The following is a 24,419-nucleotide window of genomic DNA, read 5'->3' as shown; positions in this document are numbered from 1 at the left end:
CGCTGTTGACTTGCCTATCACGGCGAAGATTTCTACAGACGCCAAGCCCATTATTCAATGTCATATTTAGATCGGTGGAGATATCGCTGTTTTAAATGTGTTTCTTGTGGCATCTTCTGCGTGACAGGCCTAATCAATGAAGCAGAGGTTTCCCGCCACTTGTAATCAATATGGTAAACAGCTCCCACCATAGTTAGATTCATCAAGAAACATTCAATAAATGTTACCATCTTCCGTAGCAGATTTGTAAAAAAACCGATTTCACATGTCATTCAGTTTTTGTATCACAGTTTTATTCGTCATCATGACACGCAATCTGGAATTTTTTTAGGAGAAGAGTTACTAAATTTGTCTGTCACGTTTATCATGTGTCAGATTTGAAATAGTGTCGATGTCCTTTAAGACGGAATTTTCGCTGATGCAGACCTATCAAAGCCTAACCAGGAAACGTTTGTTAAGATCAAAATCATTACCTGAAATTGACCTGAAAATAAGGTCATTTTTACATGAATGAAACGTCAAGTCAGCTATAGGTCAATATCAGGTCAATTACAGGTCAATTTCACCTTAAATTGACCTTAAATATCTTCATGTGAATTCAGGTCAAAATCTTTTTATGTATTTCAAGTCAATATATGGTTAATTTCATATGAGTTTCAGGTCAATTTTAGGTCAATGTTTTTACCTGACATGACTGTGTTTTGCTCATTTGAGGTTAAATTGACCTGAAAACATTCACCTGAAATTGACCTGATCTTATCTGAAGATATTTTGTCTGGGTATAACAGCCGCTACTACATATAAAGTCACAACTCAATGACACTCAATGATTCGTAAGTAAACATAAGTGGGAAAGGCTTTGCTTTTACCATATTCAATACGCCAAGGGTTACTATCACTGTCTTTTAATCCTTGCTAAACCATAGCACAATAATTCAGGAGACAAATACTGACCAATCACAGACCTATACCGAGACTTCCTTTTGAAATTACAGAAAACGAAGCCCAAAAAACGCCATGCAGTGTACCTATCTGTTTCATCTACTGATGCACATAGAGCCTTCAGTTTTGCTACAACATTGTCCAGGGGTGGATAAAACAAGATTGATAATAGCCACTGGAATATAACTCCTGACAATAAACACCCAATATTCAACCAATCAATCTCCTGGAATACCAACACAAATATAAAGCACGCATTCATCAAACCCATACTATGAATTTTTTGTGTGTGTGTGTTTTCATTCCACCGGTAATTGGAAATCGCAAACATAAATCGCCTTGAGCATGGTTCAACTGGAAGTGAATTAAGCCTTTTTACCTGTAAATTGCGAAATCATATCGCCATAGATGGCGTTAGGTATGAAAATGCGGAATTGTTGCGCCACGAGAATAAGTTAGTTTATAGAACGCTTCGAGTGCAGAGTAGTAAGTTCTTAAATGGTAATCTGTTGGTAGGACGTTGTTTAAAACCCAATCGAAATTGCAATTGGTTTCTGTTTTGGCGATAGCAAATCATTTCAGGACAACTATTCACTATATACTGCCAGCAAATTTATTTTTCACGCAAATAATTTTAGCGTATATTGGGAAAAACAAAGTAAAATTATCACCAAAATGTTTAAATCACGTTTACATATAAACTTTATTGACTGATAGTTACGACACTGTATCATGCCGAAATCGCTCTGTGGAATTGAAAACGTGAAACCATATGTCGATGTATTTTACGTTTTCAGAGTATACATACTATGTCGAAACCAAATTACCCAATGATGTCTATTCAATTCAAAGCATCTATTTCGCTTCAAACACTTTTAGACTTTTAAAGTAATTTTCTCCTTTTTCATCAAAAGTAAAGAAAAAAAAGTGAGTTGGTCTAATTCAATTTAAGTAAAATCGAACCTCTTTGATCATGGTGTGAAACCTTACAAACGAATCGAATTATTTTTCGTGACGTGACACGGCGAGTAGCTATGATTTTTTTTTTCAATTCCTTTGAAATAAAGCTGTCCTGTGAAATCTTTTCTTTGTATCTCTTTAGTATTCGTTACGGATTGTCACGCTGACATTCACTTTCTTTGATGTTCTATAAATAGTGGAGATGACGTCATAACGCCTGCTCTCTGCAGACTACTGATATAAAATTATATCTAGTCATCAATTCTCTTCACATTACAATCCAATCTATTAGATCGTTTACAAAAGAAAAAACAGCGTTAAATATAATCATATTAAATTTTCAAATCAGAATATCTTTTTGAAACGTAATATGAATATCTCTGTTGGTATCTCAAGCAACAACAAAGAAAGCATCGTACATCTAGAAAATAATTTTAACATCTATCCATGCAACTATTACAGTAAGTTAATACATATATATAATAATCTGAGTCAATGGTTAATCAAAATGGAGATTGGCCTCATTAAATGTAAATCATTGTCTGGCTTTGCACGTAAGTAATTTAGCGATGTAGACTCATAAAGTCTGGTTGTCATGGTTTATTACGAAACATGATTTGGAAATTTTCATTCCAAACTCATTTCAATAATCAATTGCAGTAGGAAGTTTTCTACTACAGGAACAGCTTATATCATATACTGTAGAGTTGCTAATATTCGCGGAATTTAAATTTCGCTAAATTCGCGGATCTATCCAAATTCCAAGTTTAATACCTCGCCAAATTTATCAAATTCGTGGTTTTATATATTATAGCGTGTCGTATGAATAACACTTTCAAAGACTTCTAAGATAATTCGCGAAAATAAATCCTGGTGAATAATGCGAAAACAGTAAATCGCGAAATTTTACATCGCGAAATTTAACAACTATACAGTATGGCAATAGAACCAATGAAAGTTCTCGGGAGTTCGAAATGAAGCTACCAATACGAGATTAAATAGTACATAGCAATGTAGGTCAAACTCACCTAATGACCAACTTTAAAAAGAATTTGCTGTGATGTGATGACATGATGCAGGTTTTTAGAAATATGGTGATGAATTCATAATTATCGTTGTCAACGTACGAAGAACATACAAAAAGTAACAAATTGAAAACGAATGCCAAGCTAGTATTCAATAGAGGGTACATGACCTCAGATGCAAAATCGAATCAATGTAAGCGAAATAAGACAATGCCATAACGATATTACAAGGCTGGTTTTCTAAGTCCACAAAAAGCTTAACCTTATCAATAACAAACGTGATCACTATAATGTAATTTCCATTTTTGCATTTTATATTATGCATTTCATTCTACTTAATATATCACTTCATCTTCAAAACAATGTTCGCGGAATTTCGAGGGGGAGCTTGAACGCGATTTTAAATATTTCGCGAATAATAGTGATAATTTATTATATGAATTCACAATTATAAGTACCAAACTTGATTGCGTATTGATTTATTCATTAATATACTGAAAAATCGCGCGGATCCGAAATATTGTATACACGAAATCTGTAATTAAGCCACCAAGTTTTATTTTTAAGATATGAAATTAGAGCATTAATGTCTCTTTAGGCCATGTAATGCTTCAATTTATTGACAAAACCGAAGGCTTTATTTTAATTTTCATTTGATATTTTTTCTTCAAAGTATTTCTTCAATGGTCTTCTCCTATCTCGCTAAGAACCATTTTATGTCAATACGCGTGTATGTCGCCGACTGAAGACGTCATTTCTTCCCATATATTCATAGAAATACCTAATACAATTTATTCATTGCACTGTAACGATAATGATCTAGTCGTAGGGTTATTTATGTAAATCTTGAGTGTCTACTTACTAGAGGGCACTTTGTCGGGAGAAAAAAAATTAACAGAGAATCAGTATTCTTGTGATTGGCCATTACCTTATTCACCCCTGAAGACACATTTAGGCTCTTCTATATCAAAGACTAGACCAGTCCATTATGAATTTCAAGGTGTAATGACTAAATAAGTGATAATGTCCTAGACATATGGAAATATGAAGTGTTGGATTCAAATGGAAATAATGTTCCGTGACGAAAATAGGAATAGGAACAGAATACTTAAAGTTATATGTGCCGTGACTGGCAGAAAATTTGAATAGGAACGGAATACTTAATACTGACTATCCAATCTAACATTATGTGGTTTACGTCACGATAATAAGAAACTGATTGATTAAATTAAGATTTTTGTGAACTTTTTCACGAGAAAACATATTTCAATCATCATAATGATAATAATGTGTGAAACAGGACGATGATTCCAATATAAGAAGGGTTCTGACTTCAACATATATCTTAATACCCTCACAGGTCTGCATTATGAAGATACATGTATTTCTTATATCTCACATGTTTGTGTAAACCAACGAGTTCACCTATTTAACTTAAAACTCATTAATTGCATCTAGCTAAGTTAGAAAAAATATAGTTAATGAAATTCTTAGCTATAGATTTTATGTATGCTTTATTTTTATTTCATTAATTAATGTGGGTTTGAATTCTTGCAGTTGTTTGTGTTATTTTTTCAATTGTATGTATCAAATCGATCTGTTAACAGGGAATGTATGTTCTTTAAAAAAGTATATACCTTCGCTATTGCCACGGCACAGCTATATCCGGCGAGTTCCATCAGCTGATCCAAGCTGAACCGGTATTCATCAAACAGTTCCTGGTCAATCTTTTGAGCTTCATCTTGACTGTAACAAACGATAAGCATTAAAGTAATATCTACCGTAATTTTCATATTCATTACAAAGAGCTTTTCATATGTCAGTCATCATCAAAGGTTACACTTTATAGGTTTGAATTTTACAAATCAAGAGCTCAAAATGAAAAAAAAAATCATGATACGTATAAACGTTTAGTGCATTTAACATTTTTGCAAACGATCAAATCAATATAAATATTACATTGCATTTAACATTTTTACAGTGATGATTTCTTCGGATAAAAACTGAAATTAACTTAACAAGAGATCCCAGAGGGATCTTGGCGCCCACCAAAGAATGATCTATATCTGACAAAGGAAAGATGGATCTTTTCTCTACTTTTTAAACTTTTTCAAACATACTACATATAAAATTTGAGACAGATCGCTTCAGTACCTTTTGAGAAATAGCGGTAACAAACTTCAACTATCAAAATCCAAGATGACTCCTTGGCGGCCATCTTGTTGATCAATCGGTCCCAAATCACAATATGCACAACTAGGGCCCTAGGGGAACCTACATGTGAAATTTGAGAAAGATCCATTCAATACTTTCTGAGAAATAGCGATAACAAACTTTGAATATAAAAATCCAAGATGGCTGCCTGGCAGCAATCTTGTTGACCGATCGGTCCCAAATCACAATATGCAAAACTAGGGCCCTAGGGGAACCTACATATGAATTTTGAGACAGATCCCTTCAGTACTTTCTGAGAAATAGCGATAACAAACTTTGAATAACAAAATCCAAGATGGCTGCCTGGCGGCCATCTTGTTGACCGATCGGTCCCAAAATGCAATATGCACAACTAGGTCCCTAGGGGAACCTACATATGAAATTTGAGACAGATCCCTTCAGTACTATCTGAGAAATAGCCATAACAAACTTTAACTATCAAAATCCAAGATGGCGGCCTGGCGGCCATCTTGTTCACCGATTGGTCCAAAAATGCAATATGCACAACAAGGGCCCTAGGGGAACCTACATATTAAATTTGAGAAAGATCCCTTCAGCACTTTTTGAGAAATAGGGATATCAAACCTTAACTATCAAAATCCAAGATGGCCGCCTGGCGGCCATCCTGTTTTTCCGATCAGCCTCAAAATCTGTATGGCACAACTAGGGACCAAGGGTACCCTCCATGTGAAGTTTGAACAAAATCCCTTCAGTAGTTCTCAAGAAATATTGATAACAAACTTCAACTGCCAAAATAAAAGATGGCTGCCTGGCGGCCATCTTGTTTTTCCGATCAGCCTCAAAATCTGTGTGGCACAACTAGGGACCAAGGGTACCCTCCATGTGAAGTGTGAACAAAATCCCTTCAGTAGTTCTCAAGAAATATCGATAACAAACTTCAACTGCCAAAATCAAAGATGGCTGCCTGGCGGCCATCTTGTTTTTCCGATCAGCCTCAAAATCTGTATGGCACAACTAGGGACCAAGGGTAACCTCCATGTGAAGTTTGAACAAAATCCCTTCAGTAGTTCTCATGAAATATCGATAACAAACTTCAACTGCCAAAATCAAAGATGGCTGCCTGGCGGTCATTTTGTTTTTCTGATCAGCCTCAAAATCTGTAGGGCACAACTAAGGACCAAGGGTAACCTCCATGTGAAGTTTGAACAAAATCCCTTCAGTAGTTCTCAAGAAATATCGATAACAAACTTCAACTGCCAAAATCAAAGATGGCTGCCTGGCGGCCATCTTGTTTTTCCGATCAGCCTCAAAATCTGTATGGCACAAATATGGACCAAGGGGACCCTCCATGTGAAGTTTGAACAAAATCCCTGCAGCAGTTTTTAAGAAATAGTGATAACAAGCATTGTTTACGGACGGACGACGGACGATGGACGACGGACGACGGACCACGGACGCAGGGCGATTTGAATAGCCCACCATCTGATGATGGTGGGCTTAACATAAAGAAGAAGAAAAACCAACGCTATTCAGTGCATCGTTTCTGTGTTCACAAAACATCGTACGAAGTGAATGTTAATGCCTTCCAGTCTTTATATGCTTGTTAATGAACATAGCACAACACTTTGTGTTGACTGACTGTATATGCCAACTAGCACATGTTCATTGATGACCTGATTTGTTGTTACTACATGACATCCGGCCTCCTTTACTTGATTTGTTATGCCTACAAGACACCTGTCCATGTATGCACTGGTTTGTTATGTCTACAAGACACCCGTCCATGAATAACCCGATTTGTTATGCCTACAAAATACCCATATATTGATGACTTGATATGTTATGGCCTCAAGACACCCTCACTGAATACATAACGTGTGAAAAAAACACACGTTATTTGATGGACCTGACCGCTAGTTTTCAGCTAACGAGCCAAAGAGTACGTGTCCTTATACGATAAGGACCGTCAGTACCCCCCGAGTCACCCGTCCTCTTTTGACCCTGACAAGCATTGTCTCCATAGACTAATATGATGATTAAGGAAAACCAAAGGGAAAACAATTCCATATCGAGAACAAAGTCCAGTGGCTTCGTGGTTGGTGACAAACATAAGTACATTATATACAGCTTTCTCTATAGCAGTATTGATAAGCAGCCAATTAGCTGTTCTTGTTGATTAGTCAGTAGCTCCTGTAGATGACAAACATCCGATCGACTGAGGAAGTCAGAAAAAACGCTTAGGGCAAGATATCGCGTGCACATCAAAACTTAAATACTTTCTATGATAAGAGAATTTCATATCACATGATCTATTTCTAATAGCAGATCAACGAACATCAAGCGAACAGACAATGATAAAATGTCGAAAAACAAAACATGACTTAACTGTTACGTAATTTCATAAGATTGCAAAGATAAAAAATTATCTGTATTTTCGCGAGGAATGTATATCACGTGATGAAATGTTTTAATGACAGTATCCCTCGCGAGGAATGTATATCACGTGATGAAATGTTCTAATGACAGTATTCCTCGCGAGGAATGTATATCACGTGATGAAATGTTCTAATGACAGTATTCTCGAGGAATGTATATCACGTGATGAAATGTTCTAATGACAGATACATGAACATTAACAGATATACAAGGTTGCCATTAAGAAAATAAAAGATAAATGTAATGTTATTGTTACGTAATGACAAAACATTGTAACATTGTACAGATCAAACCTGGATTCCGTGACACCATTAGCGGATAAGGCTTGATTAGACAGCTCCGCAATGACACATGAACAGACGTATATTAGATGCAATATAACAGAATCAATGGAAACCTCTTTGTCATAAAACTGTCCTTTCCATCAATGATTTAATGACGCCAGAAGAGGTGATGCACGGTTTAGTGATTACAGCTAAGGTTAAAGGATAAACCCAATCTGATTAAAATACAGACCCTTCCTATCACTACGTTCAATAGAGGATCTGGCAACATCCCATTAGAGGTCATATCCAGGTGGGTGACCTTTGTTTGGAAACGAACAATCATATTGCTACCATCAGAATCTTCAATGTTAATTTCAGGGGAAGAAATAGTTTGAAAAACCTGTCAGAAATATTTTCGTGTAGTCATCTCATCCAAATAGCACAACAAAGCTATAGGTATATGTAAAATGGGACGAAAAGACGTTTTCAATCGATGTAGTAATGTGTAGAAAATGCATGCGATGTGCACTACAAGTGGCATAAAGGTCATTCGAATATTACCGCTTATGGAATGTTGTCAGATCCTCTATTGAACGGAGTGGTTATAAGGATTTGTATTCTAATCAGATTGGCTAAAACCCCACTACTCTTTATTTAAATTATAAATAAAAGTTATTTTGCTAAAACGAGGATGAGTTTACCGTATTCCCTCTATAAACCTTTGTTCCCAATGAAGGTTTATTTTGCTGTTTTACAACGCAGCGCAGTGATAGTCCACTATGTATGGGAATAAGTTATAACGTCGTTGCTTTACAAAAGGGAACTTTTCCGAATGACGGCCTGTGTGAGCTGTCCATTCTACTGGTATATCTAGACATTTACTCTATTGTTAGTGCACGTTTTTGTATTGTGTTTATAAACTCTTGCATAAATGTATTATAAAAAGTCTGGTACAGGATACAACGCGACCAACATCGCCAAGTACATTACAGAGCTCCCCCAGACGGTCCTTGGAGACTCATTATTAGCTATCCATTTTCCTTTTAAATCACTTCTGCACGCTTGGGTTAGATTTAAATTACATATGACGCTCGCGTGCTGACCACGCGAAGGTCGCATGAATGAATCACCAAATCGGTAAAGACAGAACGCCATTTGCATGTGTAAAATTATTCAAAAATACAAATAAACATTCAAAACCGATACAAATGTTGAAATGGAAATTATAATCATTATGACCAAACTCAATGAAAACTAACAAAAATAAAACGGTGATGGGCGTCCCGAAAAATGAACATTAAAAATATTGCAAAGATTCTTAAAAACATTTTCATTTTGAAATTTCTATTTCTTAAGTTACCCCTGAAGACACATTTAGACTCTTCTGAATCAAATATTAAACCAGTCCATTATGAAATACAGGGCTGAATGAGTAAAACATGTCACTGTGTAGTCAAACACTCCAAGTATACATTTTAAGAATACACATTGAAAGGATTTTTTTCTACTTGGCCATTCATCAATGTTTTCTCATAGATTAAAGTTAGCATCAGGAACATCAAAAACATATACGTTTACAGCGTGGAGTATGGCATTATGATATGTTATGTTGTTGACCATGTTTTAACTACCTTTATTCTTATACCAATAACTTAACCTTTAATTTATGAACGTCGAAAATGGATGGAACAGTTACTGTAATTCACACTTGCTATTCCAGAACCGGATACAGATTTCCTTTTCCACTGAATATATATTACGTAATAAAATTGATTTAATTTTAATACATAATTATACTGTTTGTAACTAGACCACGATACATACTTATTTTGATAATCCCCTATTCTATTGATCCCTATATAACCAGATAATCTGACCTCATTACTCTACATATCAGTGAGCGATTCAATTTCGCGAATTTCACAGATAATCAAAATTCGCGAAAATTATCCACCACCATTAATTACTTTTAATATTGATAAAAGGAAGTTTTATTGCTATGGAGAAGTTGTTATACTTGACAATCGTGGAGACAATACACTGTAAGCTGTTTGACATACATGCACTCCCAGATAGGGTGATATTGGTCCTTCAATCGCGAATATGTCTGCTAAGTTGAGCATAAGGAAGGCCGTTTTCTCATCCTTCAAGACTCTTATCTCCATCTACTCAAAGAAGCAATCGACGGAAAATTAATTTCCGGATTGTGCTCCTGGTTTCTCACTTTAAAACAAAACAACCGGAAATTTTGACCAGAGGAAGATGCCTGATTAGAGCTTATGTCTGCAATGGCGGGCTGTTTTACATATAGATCCACGGCATCACGCTACATGTGCTCATCTGGAATTTACAGCAGTTTGCCTTTCAATCCCAAGAAACAAATCTAAAATGGCTGAAATCAGTAAAGCATGAACGATATATTTTTTTCGTTCCGTTTCTTTTGACGCGTTCACGTCAGTATTTTATAATTGCGTCCATTTATCCACTATGAAATCATTGTGTTTGATGTTGACATTCTTGAACAAATCTAGAATGTATAGCAGCTTGCCTTTCAGCCTCAAGAAATAAATCTAAAATTACTGAAATCCGTAAAGCATCAACGGTTTTTTTCGTTCCGTTTCTTTTGCCGTGTTCATTTAAGTAATTTGTAATTGCGTCCTTTTATCAAGTATGACATCATCGGGTATGATGTTTACGTCATTGAACAGATTAATAATTTATAGCAGTTTGCCTTTCAGTCTCATGAAGCAAATCTAAAATGGCTGAAAGCAGTAAAGTATTAATGATTTTTTTTCGTTCCGTGTCTTTTGCAGCGTTCACGTCTGTAAGTTGTAATTTCGTCCATTTATCATTTATGACGTCACTTATGACATCACTGGGTTTACTGTTAACGTCATCAATATCCCAACAACATCAATGGTGAGACCGTATGGATGTGTGAACATTGGTTCACAGTGATCACTGAAGCAGAACTTGATTCATCCTGCTTTATAAAAACATCTAAAAAATACAAATGTACATGTTCTACATTATGCGTATCTTAGTATCTAATATGAATAATAGTTATTCCAGTATTCATGCTGGGTTTTTAAAAATTAAACGATCAAATTCATTATGATGAAAAATTTGATTTATCCTTATGTGAAGTATACGCTATGTTACTATTGACCTTATATTAATATAAATAAAAGGTATTGCTATAACGATATTTTTATCTACCATTCTACTAATGCCATCATTCCCCGTGTTATTTTTGTCATGTTTTGTATAGATAGGACAATCCATGTTTAACGCGTTTAATTTGGTTTTGTTCCATACACTTGGTTAGTTGATTTGGTCCAAATAGGCTATGGTCACCACCAATAACAATACAAAACCGGCAATGTAGAAAGTTATTTGAGTCCAACAGGAAGTGGTATAATCGGAGCCACGGTCTTTATACAGAAGTCATTAAGTTTTTACTCTATATCTAGGCAGTTGAATAGGTTTATGGGGAAATAGTTCAAAATTCACAAATAGCAATTAAACAAACACGTTGCACTATTGCTTGAAATGACACCACCTTAATATTGTCATCAATGTAACATCATTTTTATGTTGGCTGGACTTCTTCACCATCAACAGTCAATCTAACTTCTTAAGCATCAATGGTCAATCTGACTTCTTCAACAGCAATAGTCAGTCTGACTTCTTCAGCATCAACAGTCAATCTAACGTCTTTAGCATCAATAGTCAATCTGACTTCTTCAGCATCAACAGTCAATCTAACGTCTTTAGCATCAATAGTCAATCTGACTTCTTCAACATCAACAGTCAATCTGACTTCTTTAGCATCAACAGCCAATCTGACTTCTTTAGCATCAACAGCCAATCTGACTTCTTCAACATCAACAACAGTCAATCTGACTTCTTTAGCATCAACACTCAATCTGACTTCTTCAACATCAACAACTGTCAATCTGACTTCTTTAGCATCAATGGTCAATCTGACTTCTGCAACATCAACAGTCAATCTGACTTCTTCAACATCAATAGTCAATCTGACTTCTTCAACATCAACAGTCAATCCGACTTCTTCAACATCAACAGCCAATCTGACTTCTTCAACATCAACAGCCAATCTGACTACTTCAACAGATTGACTGAAGAAGGAGACGATGATGATGATGATGATAATGACTCATTATGATGGTAATAATGGTGATGAAGACAAAATTTAAGACGAAAAAGGAAAATGAAGAAGACGTAAAGAAGAAGAAGATGATGATGATTGATTGGTGATGATGATGATGATGATGATGATGATGATGATGATGATGATGATGATGATGATGATGATTGGTGATGATGATGATGATGATGATGATGATGATGATGATGATTGGTGATGATGATGATGATGATGATGATGATGATGATGATGATGATGATGATGATGATGATGATGATGATGATGATGATGATTGATGATGATGATGATGATGATGATGATGATGATGATGATGATGATGATGATGATGATGATGATGATGATGATGATGATGATGATGATGATGATGATTGGTGATGATGATGATGATGATGATGATGATGATGATGATGATGATGATGATGATGATGATGATGATGATGATGATTGGTGATGATGATGATGATGATGATGATGATGATGATGATGATGATGATGATGATGATGATGATGATGATGATGATGATGATGATGATGATGATGATGATGATGATGATGATGATGATGATGATGATGATGATGATGATGATGATGATGATGATGATGATGATGAGGAGGAGGAGGAGGAGGAGGAGGAGGAGGAGGAGCAGCAGCAGCAGCAGCAGCAGCAGCAAGGGCCAAGGAGGAGTGAGACTTCTGTTACTTCTACAGTATTTTACATAAACTCCTCAATCACATCATAGTTTATGGAACATGATAAAATATTGTAGATTATTATCCACGTAACTTTGCCACCACGTGTACATAAACATCGAATCCCTTGATACACACAGGAAATATCACCATTTGATACAGAGCTTTCAATTAAGTTAATAGATTACAATTCGTGACCAGCTCATGTATCTGACAGATTGCGTGAGATTTGGCAATTTGGATATCATCGTGTTCAGCGAAAATTCTTAAACCACCTCAACATAGAGTCATAACAACGGGTTGGTCGGCACGACAGGATATTTCAGATATCCCTGATAAGTATCATATTGGATGTTTATCACAGATCTGCATCATGTTGTTGTGTGATAGCTGTAGACATTTTGCATTAAAATACTGATTTCCAGACAACATGTGCATTAGACTTTAAAATTGATTTGATAAAAATTCTTGTCTATAAAGATGCTATATCGCTGACGTATAGTATTTTATGTCAAAAAGGATGCAGACGAATTTGCGTCAGTTACAAAAATGTATTTACTTTAAAACACCAATAAAAACTAAGAGCTTCTTATTTCATTTTAAGATGAAAATACTAGAAATAATTAATTGCGTCCCGAAAAAAACTCTATGGTACTATATGCTCGATAACTAATAAAGTCCTAATTGCGCATCCACCGAAAGTTAAAGCAGTTATTTTAAATATCGTTTTTTATGTTAATTAGATCGTTAATTATTGTTAATGGTCTGTCGGCGGTGGAGCTTCTGTAAATTAATTTTTGGTATCTTTTTTTTATTTTATTGAATTTTCAACTGAGAAAGTCATAGTTTTATCCCTTAGACTTTTAGTGGCGTTTGTCATAATGTATGGTACAAAATGAGATATAATGAGATACAAAACCCTACAGACCTTCTGTTACACATGTATTTGATTTATAAATAAACATTTAACACAGAAATATGTATATCTTGTTATTGAATTGACATTATTTATAAACCTACTTCTTTTGACTCATTTTCCAGACGTTGTATTGGACATAACTTTTCAGCAATATTTTACGTACACAAAGAATTTTTGGAGGGCAGAGCATTTTATACGAATAGCACTCACACTCATTCATTATAGTAACCTGATATCAGTCTTAGTAACCTGATATAGTTCTTATTAACCCGAAATCGGTCTTATCAACCCGATATTGTCTAATTAATCCAATTCTTATCAAATCTTCCTAAATTACCTAATCTATCGGATATTAAATACCAAATCAAATCTTTTTTACGAAAGCCGAAGTGCTGCGCACGTGTCAGTACCTAGCAACATCCCCACGTGGAATTCGAACGCGAAAACAAGAGGTTGAGGGTTTGTGATACATGTATTACTATCATCACCTTATTATGCCGTTTCAACCCCTAAGAGTTTTCTTCCCTGAGCAATCACTACTGATGACAAAAAAATGAAATAATTACAAAGACAACCCTCATTCCATATTTTACCTTCCAGCACTCGAACAGTAAAAAAGTTAGTTTGCGATAATCTTCCGCTATGACGCAAAATGGAATTACAGTAAACACAGAAATCATTCTGTCATGACTCCCGAGGGTTTCCGAATGGACTTCCAGTACCATGTGGACAGCTATGGTAAATTCTATCAACGGTTAATCGGACTTTGTATCAACAACGATAACTGCTACAACGATTATTATCAAGAGAGCTTGGTCGTTATCGCTGGTATTAAAACAAGACGGTTTATCGACACCTAGAATTCGTCAAATAAAACCAGGATTGGAATGATGTTGCTGTGTATAGTAATGTGCTATGTTATTTGCAGAACGTGAAATGGCTCCAGGTTTCTCTAGTGAGGCAGAATCAGCTTAGGCCAACAGTAGATAAAAAACAGGTTTCAACTTTTAACAAGTTAAATCAAATAATGTGTAACAGCAATAACCATACTGATTAATAGTCTTTTTTATTTATAATTTTTCATTTTTTGTCAAACAATATATCAATTTTACATTTATTACATAATCATGAAATATTAATATAGCTATCTTCCATGCACATCTTTCACTCTGCCATTCTTTCATTCATTGGTATAATTACTTTGTTTGAGTTTTTTGATAGAGAGGGAGGGGGAGAGAAAAAATAAAATAAAGAACAAAGAATTGGGAAGGAAAGAAGGGATAATGGGATGAACTAGAAAGGAGAGATTGTGAAGAATAAGAATTAAATGTAGATATATTCTTAGGTATTGATTAATAGTCTTGTTAGTATATCTTTAACTGAGTCACTGTATTTTTTTTACTAATCTGACAAAATAGGTTACTTATATGAACCAATGTCAATTGTTTAAAACAAATCGTAAATCAATGAAAGATTTTCATTAAAAAACAAGCGAATTTTGTGTCATTGCAAATACAATTCTCATTAATAAATCTGGTTAGTACATCTTTAAATGAGTCAATGTAAAGAATTCCGTCAGAAAAGGTTACTATGGTGAATCGGCATAATGATAAAGTATTGGAGCTTGAAATAGTTCCATGTCGGTTTCTCAGAAATCCCACCAAAAATTGTTTCTCCGACTAGACAATATCAGTTATTGTAAAGAATTATGAATCAGTTCTTAGTTAACGGTAAACATACGTGATTAAGTCGTCAAAATAGCCAATAATTTGTCAGCAAGATGTCTGTCAATATAATGTTACCCTCGACTGGTATTTTAAGCAAACAGTTATTAAATTTAATATCAGGCATCAATTTGTAATAACAAGGAACAGAAACGTCATACATAAACCATATATAACTCAATATTGGGTATCAATTTGTTATAACAAGGAAGAAACAGATAAAACATAAATCACGAATATCTAAATGATGAATTTTGCGTGACTCAATCATGTCACTGTAATCGAAAAATATTGACTTTATAAAATATGAAAACTGATGAAAATAAACTACAAGAAAATCTGCTTTCACAAAGAAGATGTTTGACACAGCCAAGATGTTCTTTGGAAATTGCAGAAGCCGCCACAGTGTCGGCAAATAGAACTATATTGGACGGCAAATCGTTGCTACAGAACACAGTAATCACTTACAGTGAAAATCTACAACCTCACAAAAGGACAACGTAATTTGTTCACGTGTAATCCAATGATATTTGCAATACAAAAAACGACGGATTGACTTGAAATCCAAATTAGATTGTTTACACAAAAGAGGCATGGTTTTGTTTAATGAGACAATATAGACTAGGATTTGTTGTATTGACCGAGCGGCCGGGGTATTTGTATAAGAAATTGGTATAGCTGGTTGTGTTTGTGTATGATTGACGACGGGATTGCTAGTAAACCATGATGTTATTTTACAGAAACCTCTCATCGTCAGGAGTAGTTGTCGCGGTACAAGGCATTAATCATTGCAAGGAAAGTAGCTATAATGTTCAAGTTACAAACAAGAAGAATGACGTCAACTGCAAGAACGTCGCATCTAGATATTGGAGAAGGCAGACCAAAATCTCTTTAACAATTGCTAGCTTCCGACTTCGTAACCGAAACCAGGAATTCAATTTACATTTACATTTAATGGCCCCGAGCCGCTCTTCAATAAACATCATTTAAATAAGATATTTTCTCAACAATTTCAGGTTTTCTCTTACTCCTGATAGGGTATCCGCCATTTTTTCTCGGGTCAAATGTTTTGTGTGTCCCAAACTAGAATAAAGACAAGCTACGTATACTCGGCAAGTCTCATGTTAAACAACGTCAGAATACTTTGAGTTTATTCTTTCTCACCAAAAACGGTGAAAAGATTTTAATTAATCAATCGTCACAACATCACATATGGTTAACACAATGCATTGCAATACATAGAATCAAAGTTCAAAATAAAACATGTCCTCATTTACAATACCTCAACCTTAATGTTATGATTAGGTCAGGTATCTATTACTGAATACAAGCCCTCTTGCCGTGTATAGACGTAAAAACGTCATTTTGTATTCGTTAAATACTTTAATTTCATTAACAGCTGAAAGATAAAAAGTTTTGCGTTGGAAACTCCGGCTTTACCATGCCATAACTCGATAATCAGATTTCACGCAAAATTAACTCATACATAAAGTCAAAGTTGTGTCAAAATAAAAGTTCAAAATGTTTTTGTGTAAATTATCAAACGATACTCACTTTCTCTTTTCTTTTAAATAATTATCATTTTCTTTTTCATGTATTTGTATCTTTGTATGCAAAGTCGATGGTTTTTATAACTTTTTGGGTAAGTGTCGATTCTTTGACAAGTATTAAGGAGTTTAACAACATTCAACACAGACGGTCGTGAAATGTTACAATCACTATCAAGGAGAATTCCATCAGCCAAAGAGAAATTAATCAGCATAAGAGAAATTAATCAGCATAAGAGAAATTAATCAGCATAAGAGAAATTAATCCTAGACACCGGAATCGACTCTTATATATGTGATCAATAGGTATTTATACCGCGAAAACACAATGTAATAAAGAACGGAACAATGTAGGAAGGCGATATTACGGCCTATGGCGATATGTTGTCGTGTCTGAATAGTTCATTGTGGCTGACGAACGCATGTCTCTGTCACCAGTGTACAATCATCCTGATGATGGTACGAAACATTAAAGCTGCTTATTGAAAGGGAAGACAAGGTTGTTTTTTTCTTTGTGTATGAGTATCTTAATGAACGGGGCACTAAGCGAAATACGGTGATCTGGTCGCAAGGTTTGTATATTTAGTAGACTAGGCTAATAGCAAAATAAATAATTTAACCTTGACCAGTTTACTTTTAAAATAGAGGATCTTACATGAATGGCTATGTGATATGAAATCTATCAAACTGGTTCAATGCTTTAATATCCCAGGAGTATTAAGGCGAGAGGCATATCAAATTTTTTAACGTATTTGGTCAATTCAATACTACATGGAAACGAGTGTAAGATTCTATTGATCATTTAACTGTTATTAATTGAAATACAGTCAAACCTGCAATAGCGGACACCTCTATATAGCGAAAATCTGTCCATAACGGACAGTGCTAGGATTCCCCAACATTGTCGATACAATTTATCAAATATTTGTTTCAGATTCATTTTTTATGATTTGATTGAAATGAAAAATATAAATATACTGTACATATTCCTTTAAAGATGCTCCACCGCTGACGAACGGTATTTTTTCACTATCAAAAACAGCAGCAGACGATTTAGTATTTTTCTTCAGTTACAAAAGATACTTAATTTACACCATTACCGCCGTTGAAAAGTTTGAGATTCTAATTTTACTTCAAGGTAAAAATATTAAAAAAAAATAATAAATTGCATCCCGAAAAAATTCCGTGGCATTATATCCTATATGGAATGAAGTACTGATTACGCATGACCCAAAGGCAAAATAAATTATTTTATATTATTTTCTGTGTTAATTAGACTTATGTATACACGGTTAAACACTAATTATTGTTCAAATGATGAATATAATTTATGCTCTGTCGGCGGTGGATCATCTTTAAATAATAATTATGTTACTATTCATTTATACCAAAATGAACCAAATGAAAAGAAAATGAGACAAATACATGCATTTGTGTATGGAAAGATTGCTTAGGTTGAACCGCTCAGGGGACATAACTCGTCAAAACACTGACCTCTATATAAAGGACACCTCTCTATAAAGGACACTTTAGCCTTGTCCCCTGGGTGTCCTTTATACACAGGTTTAACTTTATAAGTAACACTTTTTTAATTTCGTCTCCATAAATAACAGTAGAAATGCGGTTCTAATATGACGTTTCCGTCAACAGAGACAATCATACTAAGTCATTATTGATTATGACGTCAAGACTACTTGTGACGTCATAAATTATTATATTGATGGTTGACGGAAAACTTTTGTGATAAGGTTAGTTCTGCTTTCAATGAAATAGGTAAATTATAATCTGTGTATTGGAAAAAAAGTTTAACTTAAAACATAAAATCAATATATCATAATTTCGTTTTGTATTATGAATATTTTCATAAAATCTTATATTTCAACAAGTTTCAATGTTTTTCATATAGAACTAATTTTGATGCTTAAATTCTTATACTGCTTCAAAAAGATACCGTAAATTCAAATTGAAGACCCATCGATTTGTTGGTGAGATTAAATTAATAAAATAGACAACAAGTTAGGCTCTGATGATATAAGACGCCACATCATAAGTGACGTTACTATTGAAGAAACATCATGGCTGATTGACCTAGAGATTAGTGGACCGTTATAGAGATGGAGACTTCCCGTTAGAGAAGCGGATCGATAAAAACGGACAACTTGACATTCTATTTACGAGGAACGTTCTGACATAACAGTCACTCTCATTGTAGGAGCAGTAAGGTAATACCTTCGGTGGTATTTCAGAAGACTTACCCACAGTTGAAGGGCCATTAGGTAAATTGCCTGTAATAGTGACTACACTTCAAAGGCGGATCGAGTTCCATTCTGACGACATCCACGGGGATTCAAGTGAATATGATAACTTTATATGATTTGTATTTGTTTTGCAATACTACTGCTGAAACCCATGTTTTTCCGACATAACCTATGTTAAAGATGACGTCACGTTCACCATGACGTCATCTTCAGCATCTCCGGGCGGACGCCTGATATCAAAACTAACATCATGTGGATAGTTATTCAATACAAGAACATATCGTATCCTTTGACCAATCAAATAAATTCCGGGTAATTCACCATCGGTGGGATAACAACATGGCATCTGATTGGTCAAATGGGACGGCACATCTGTTACTGAGGACTGACTAAATTACCAGAATTGGCAAACGAAAATTCAAAATAAGTCTTAAATCAATTGTCACATCGGACCAAACATCCAAACTTCAATAGATCAATATCAAACTGTTTCACCAGTTGCTACTGAGAAGCCTGTGAGGAATAACTTTTGATATTTTACAGAGAAAAAGCGTTACATGTAATCGATGGTATGGAAAGCGATGCCACAGCTTAAATTTAACTCATTTGTCCCTTTAGTTTGAAAGTGGACTCTTCCGGTCTCTGAACAGAAAGAGTCCAAATGTGTTTGATGGGTAAATGAGATAGTGGTGCATAAATGTTCCTGAACCCATAAGATAAGTGAACTGTATAACAATTGGCACTTTTCCAAGAAAAGAATTGGGTCATTTCTAGAGAAGACGGCGTCACAAGCGATATTTTTTTTAGAAATATTTTCAAATGTACAAGTTGAGACAGCAGTACTTGTGATTAATTCCATGTTTGTTGAATACTCAATTAACATCCAGGGTTATTGCAGAACGTGTATGGTTTTACACGTGGAAGAAGTCGACGTAAATGGAGAGAAACACTGACCCAAGGCTTGGAACTGTTCCACGTATGTTTGGAATCCAAAGTAGGAGATTATGGTGAAATGCGTTAATGATACATTGTGCCTTAAGAAACAATATTGAAATTCAGAAAAGAAAATTGGTTTTGATTGTAATGTACATTGTTCAATCTACAAATCTACGCGTAAATATTTTCAATCATTTATCGTTTAAAACTTGAGATGAAATATTGCACATAACCAGAAGTGCGAGGTTGACATTATGGTTTGCGTTCCATTATGAGGGCGAGCGTATACGTACAGTTTTCATTATAAGTGATTTGATGGTGATTTATTCCTTTTGTCAAAGTACGATTTCTTATCCATATAATATATCCTTACTCGATTGCTTCTATTCTGTAAATCGATATAGCGGCCATAGGTCGTGTGAAGTAAAACACATGACGGCCTAGACTGCTCCGTTTAAGTTGTCATATTACCATATATGTAACTGTCGACTGATGTCTTTAATTTGATAAACGGAGCTTGATGATCGACTGACGTCACTCCATCTTTGGTCGTCAATGCTGAGATATTTTAAAAGGAGTCTGTCAATCTGCCACTAGCCTCCAACCACCGAATATGATATACTGGAGTTACACCCCTTTGTTGATAATCAAAGGGGAGTAACTCTGTTAGATAGTAATACCAACCACTACCCACCCCACCTGGTGGCTGAATGGTTATGGCGTTTGATTATCTATAAGTAGCGTTTTAGTGGTCAAATGGTCTTTTTACATCCAAATACTGACCTTACCCTCATATTTGTGAGCATGAGGCCTTCTTGGACAATGGCATGCACTAACCTTACGCTATTGCGTTTCTTTTACCACAAACAAGAATAATTCTATTCAATTATTCATTTATCAAATAGTAACCAAAACAATGTGCAGCAAGCTGTCAATTTAAAGATAAAAAATCCAAATAATCATGCATTGATGATGAACATAGATCAAAGCACAGAAATGGATATCATCAAAATACGCTAGTAAAACAAATGTCGACAGACATATAAAAGTAGGGCCATTTGTTTGTTCAGTACCAGTTCAGTATCCATTATATATATTCTGTATTTACTTATCACAGAGTTATCTGCCCTTACTGGTAGGTACATTTTATTGTGTATTGATTGTGACGTCCTTTGTATGCGAGCGTAATGTCCTATTAATCAGAGAACACGACGTGAATTGTGTTCAAAATATAATGACGCCGTAATGGATACCTACCCGCAAGGGAGCTAACTCTGTCGTATTCAAAGACGGAATAGTTGTTAACAAACATCAATGAAATACACATGGTTGATCAAACCATGACGTAATTGTGAAATTGATATGTTAGATCAGCTGTTACTAGTCCGTTTATTTACTGTGAACAGCTTTTCTATTCAAAATATAATGTTCATGTGATGTAAATCAACTAAGGATTTATTTTTCTTTCGGCTCATTAACTTTGAAATGGATACATCAAGATCACAGCACCACGATACACAGCCATACAACTGAAATCGATTACAAATTCACAACCCAAAGAAGGAAAAAATTTACCCTTTAAATGTCATAACAACAGAAAAAAGTCATTAAGAGTGGGTGCGTTCGTGCATAACACGTGTAGTATCTAAGGGCGCATTCGTTCAGCCGAAAAGAAAAAAAAGGCGCATAAACAGGAAAATGTCATGTTATTAAAATAACAATATTATAAAGTAATACTTAGACAGTTGGATATATCGCCGGAAAGCTGTTGAGGAACGGAACAATTCAATAAGCTATTGGACTCTTCAATATTTATTACATATTATACTCTAATCACTTGGACAATTACCATAAGAACGTTTAAAAAAAGACATTGAAAGATTAATTAACCCCAGAATCAGAAATATTGAACCATGTCGTATTTATTAATTTACTTAATCAACTTTTGTCACCGTTGCTTTAGAACATTATACTGCAAACCTATGCCCTTTTACAATGTTAGCGTTCTGTCCTATCAATGTTCTTTCATTTATATAAGGACATTTAAAAAAAAGCATTACAGAAGTTATGGAAATTTCCTTTCTCAAAATCTTCTTTCCCTACCTTATGCAATATTTGATATTGATACTTTTAAGCTTTTAACAATTCCCCTAGACCCAATTTCCAGAGCGGGGAAGAACATTCTCTAACTTAAAGGAATACACCTAGTTAGATTCCCCATAGAATAGCATCAGAATAGCTAAGGGGAAAGTTCGCCTTTGAAATGTTTTCCTGTAGGCGATTTGAGTTAAATATCTCCCTTCATAAAACTGTACCAGGTATAAAAAATGGCGGGGATTCCTTAGATACTCTGTTAACATAGGTTTTGATCAGTGACCTCACGTTAGCCGCCAACTCGACATCAGAAGAAGACTGAATGTCAGACGCTTAAAGTATTCAATTCACGGAAGGAAAGGTATGAAGTTTTTTTTCCATGTCGTGCACTTCTAAACCTGTTTGTTCTCAATATAATTTCCTTTCCCTTTCAGTGCTTTAAATCTAATGATAGACAACGTCAATCGCCCGTACTATGCGGGGTAAAGAGTGCAACATTCGTTATTGAATCGGATAAGCTATATATAGCCGAAAATGACATTGGTTCGAACCATGCCGTCATAAAGATAAATATCAAGGTTTGCCGGTACTTTAGGTAAGTGGTGATACTTATTCAGCTTATCTGAGAGAGATCGCAATAATTTACGGATAAGTCATAATTCATTTCGCTGCCATTTTTTTCATAATCTGTGTTTTTGGACGATTTCAAGATATTATCATCATCACGCCCACTGCCATCGCGATCATCATCATCATCATCATCATCATCATCATCATCATCATCATCATCATCATTATCATCATCGTCAACAACAACATCTTCATCATCATCATCATTCTTAACATCACTGCCATCATCATTATCACCATCATCATCATCATTATCATTATCATCACCACACCACATCATCATCATCATCATCATCATCATCATCATCATCATCATCATCATCATCATCATCATCATCATCATCATCATCATCATCATCACACCACCACCACCATCACCACCACCACCACCACCACCACCATCACCACCACCATCATCATCATCATCATCATCATCACCATCACCACCATCATCATCATCATCACAGATATCCTAAGACACTTGACCATATTTACAACGTTCAATGCACAATTAAGATTTTATAAAAGAGCTTGTTCTCCACAGCTAAACACACTAGAGTAGTCCTCCAAGACATCCGCATGTTCCAGCTGTTAACGAGACCACAACATAATTGCATCATTAATCCCTAATGAGAGGAAAAAATCGTTGCAGGCTAAAATGTTTTCCATCCGAAAGGTGTTTGTTTTCCGGTTTGTCGCGTAGTTGATAGACCTTGTCGTTTCACTCGAGGCGCTTGTGAAATTAGCACAACACGCGCTTTGTTTTTGTTTTAACCTATTACACCAAGTCACGAATATATGTTTAAACGTCTTTAAGGTCCGGATACTTTTGAATTGATGAGTTATGTGGCTGGTAAGTCCGGGGTTTTTTTCCTTCTTCTTTTTTAACACTCAGAAACAATTTAACATCAGCTTAGTTTTGATGCAAAGTGGGACATTTCCAGATTTTTTTAAATTTTTTTTGTGGTTTTAATCTTTTTGCATTTAACTACAAAATTAAATTGTATAAATATTTAATGAGAGGTAGTGACAAAGTATTTGTAATAACACTTAGTTTGTTTTTTATTACAGTAGAAAACAGCAGTTTGTATGTAACATATTCGTATGTTGTTTAGAGAAGAGTTCTCGCGATCTAGTTTCGGGATACATTTAGTTATCAAATATGAAATATGTCCACTAAAAATAAACTTGAATTGATATTTTCATGTATTAACACAAAAATCGGAATGTACTGTAAACAGAATGCGAATGATTGTTTGTGGTATGCTTTCAATGTAGTTCTTATAATGTAATCAAACCCAATGACAATCATTTCTCGTTTTTATGAAATCATTGCGCCGTTGTATCAGCCAATGTAAGGCGTTATACGATAACCAAACTTTTAGGCAATCCAAATCCCATTACAAGCAAAATTGAGCTATTTACAATTATTAAGTGCAAAAAGTGGCCTACATTCGAATGAATTCCAAATACCAATTGCTCAGGTAGACCGAGACGACATTATATAAAAGGCCTGACTTTACCCGGGTATTTAATAGCTACAAATACGATACGATCCGATAGTGATGACCTTTCATTAAGTGATTACACCACTCGTTCATTCAGTAGCCAGATGCACGTTTCTG

The 24,419-nt window shown here is 35.0% G+C and overlaps 1 protein-coding gene across 2 annotated transcripts in view; it reads right to left on the bottom strand.

Annotated features, from left to right (window-relative positions):
- LOC138305481 (NAD(P)H-hydrate epimerase-like) overlaps positions 1-24,419 on the bottom strand; it is a 125,675-nt gene that overhangs the window by 36,565 nt on the left and 64,691 nt on the right. For both annotated transcript variants that reach the window (XM_069245720.1, XM_069245719.1), the window contains exon 3: positions 4,565-4,673. In XM_069245720.1, coding sequence (XP_069101821.1) covers positions 4,565-4,673 — 109 coding nt within the window. The remainder of the gene's footprint in view (positions 1-4,564; positions 4,674-24,419) is intronic.

The sequence above is a fragment of the Argopecten irradians genome, chromosome 13 (assembly GCF_041381155.1).
Source record: "Argopecten irradians isolate NY chromosome 13, Ai_NY, whole genome shotgun sequence".
NCBI classification, from domain to species: Eukaryota; Metazoa; Mollusca; class Bivalvia; order Pectinida; family Pectinidae; genus Argopecten; species Argopecten irradians.
This window is presented reverse-complemented; position numbering and strand designations above follow the sequence as displayed.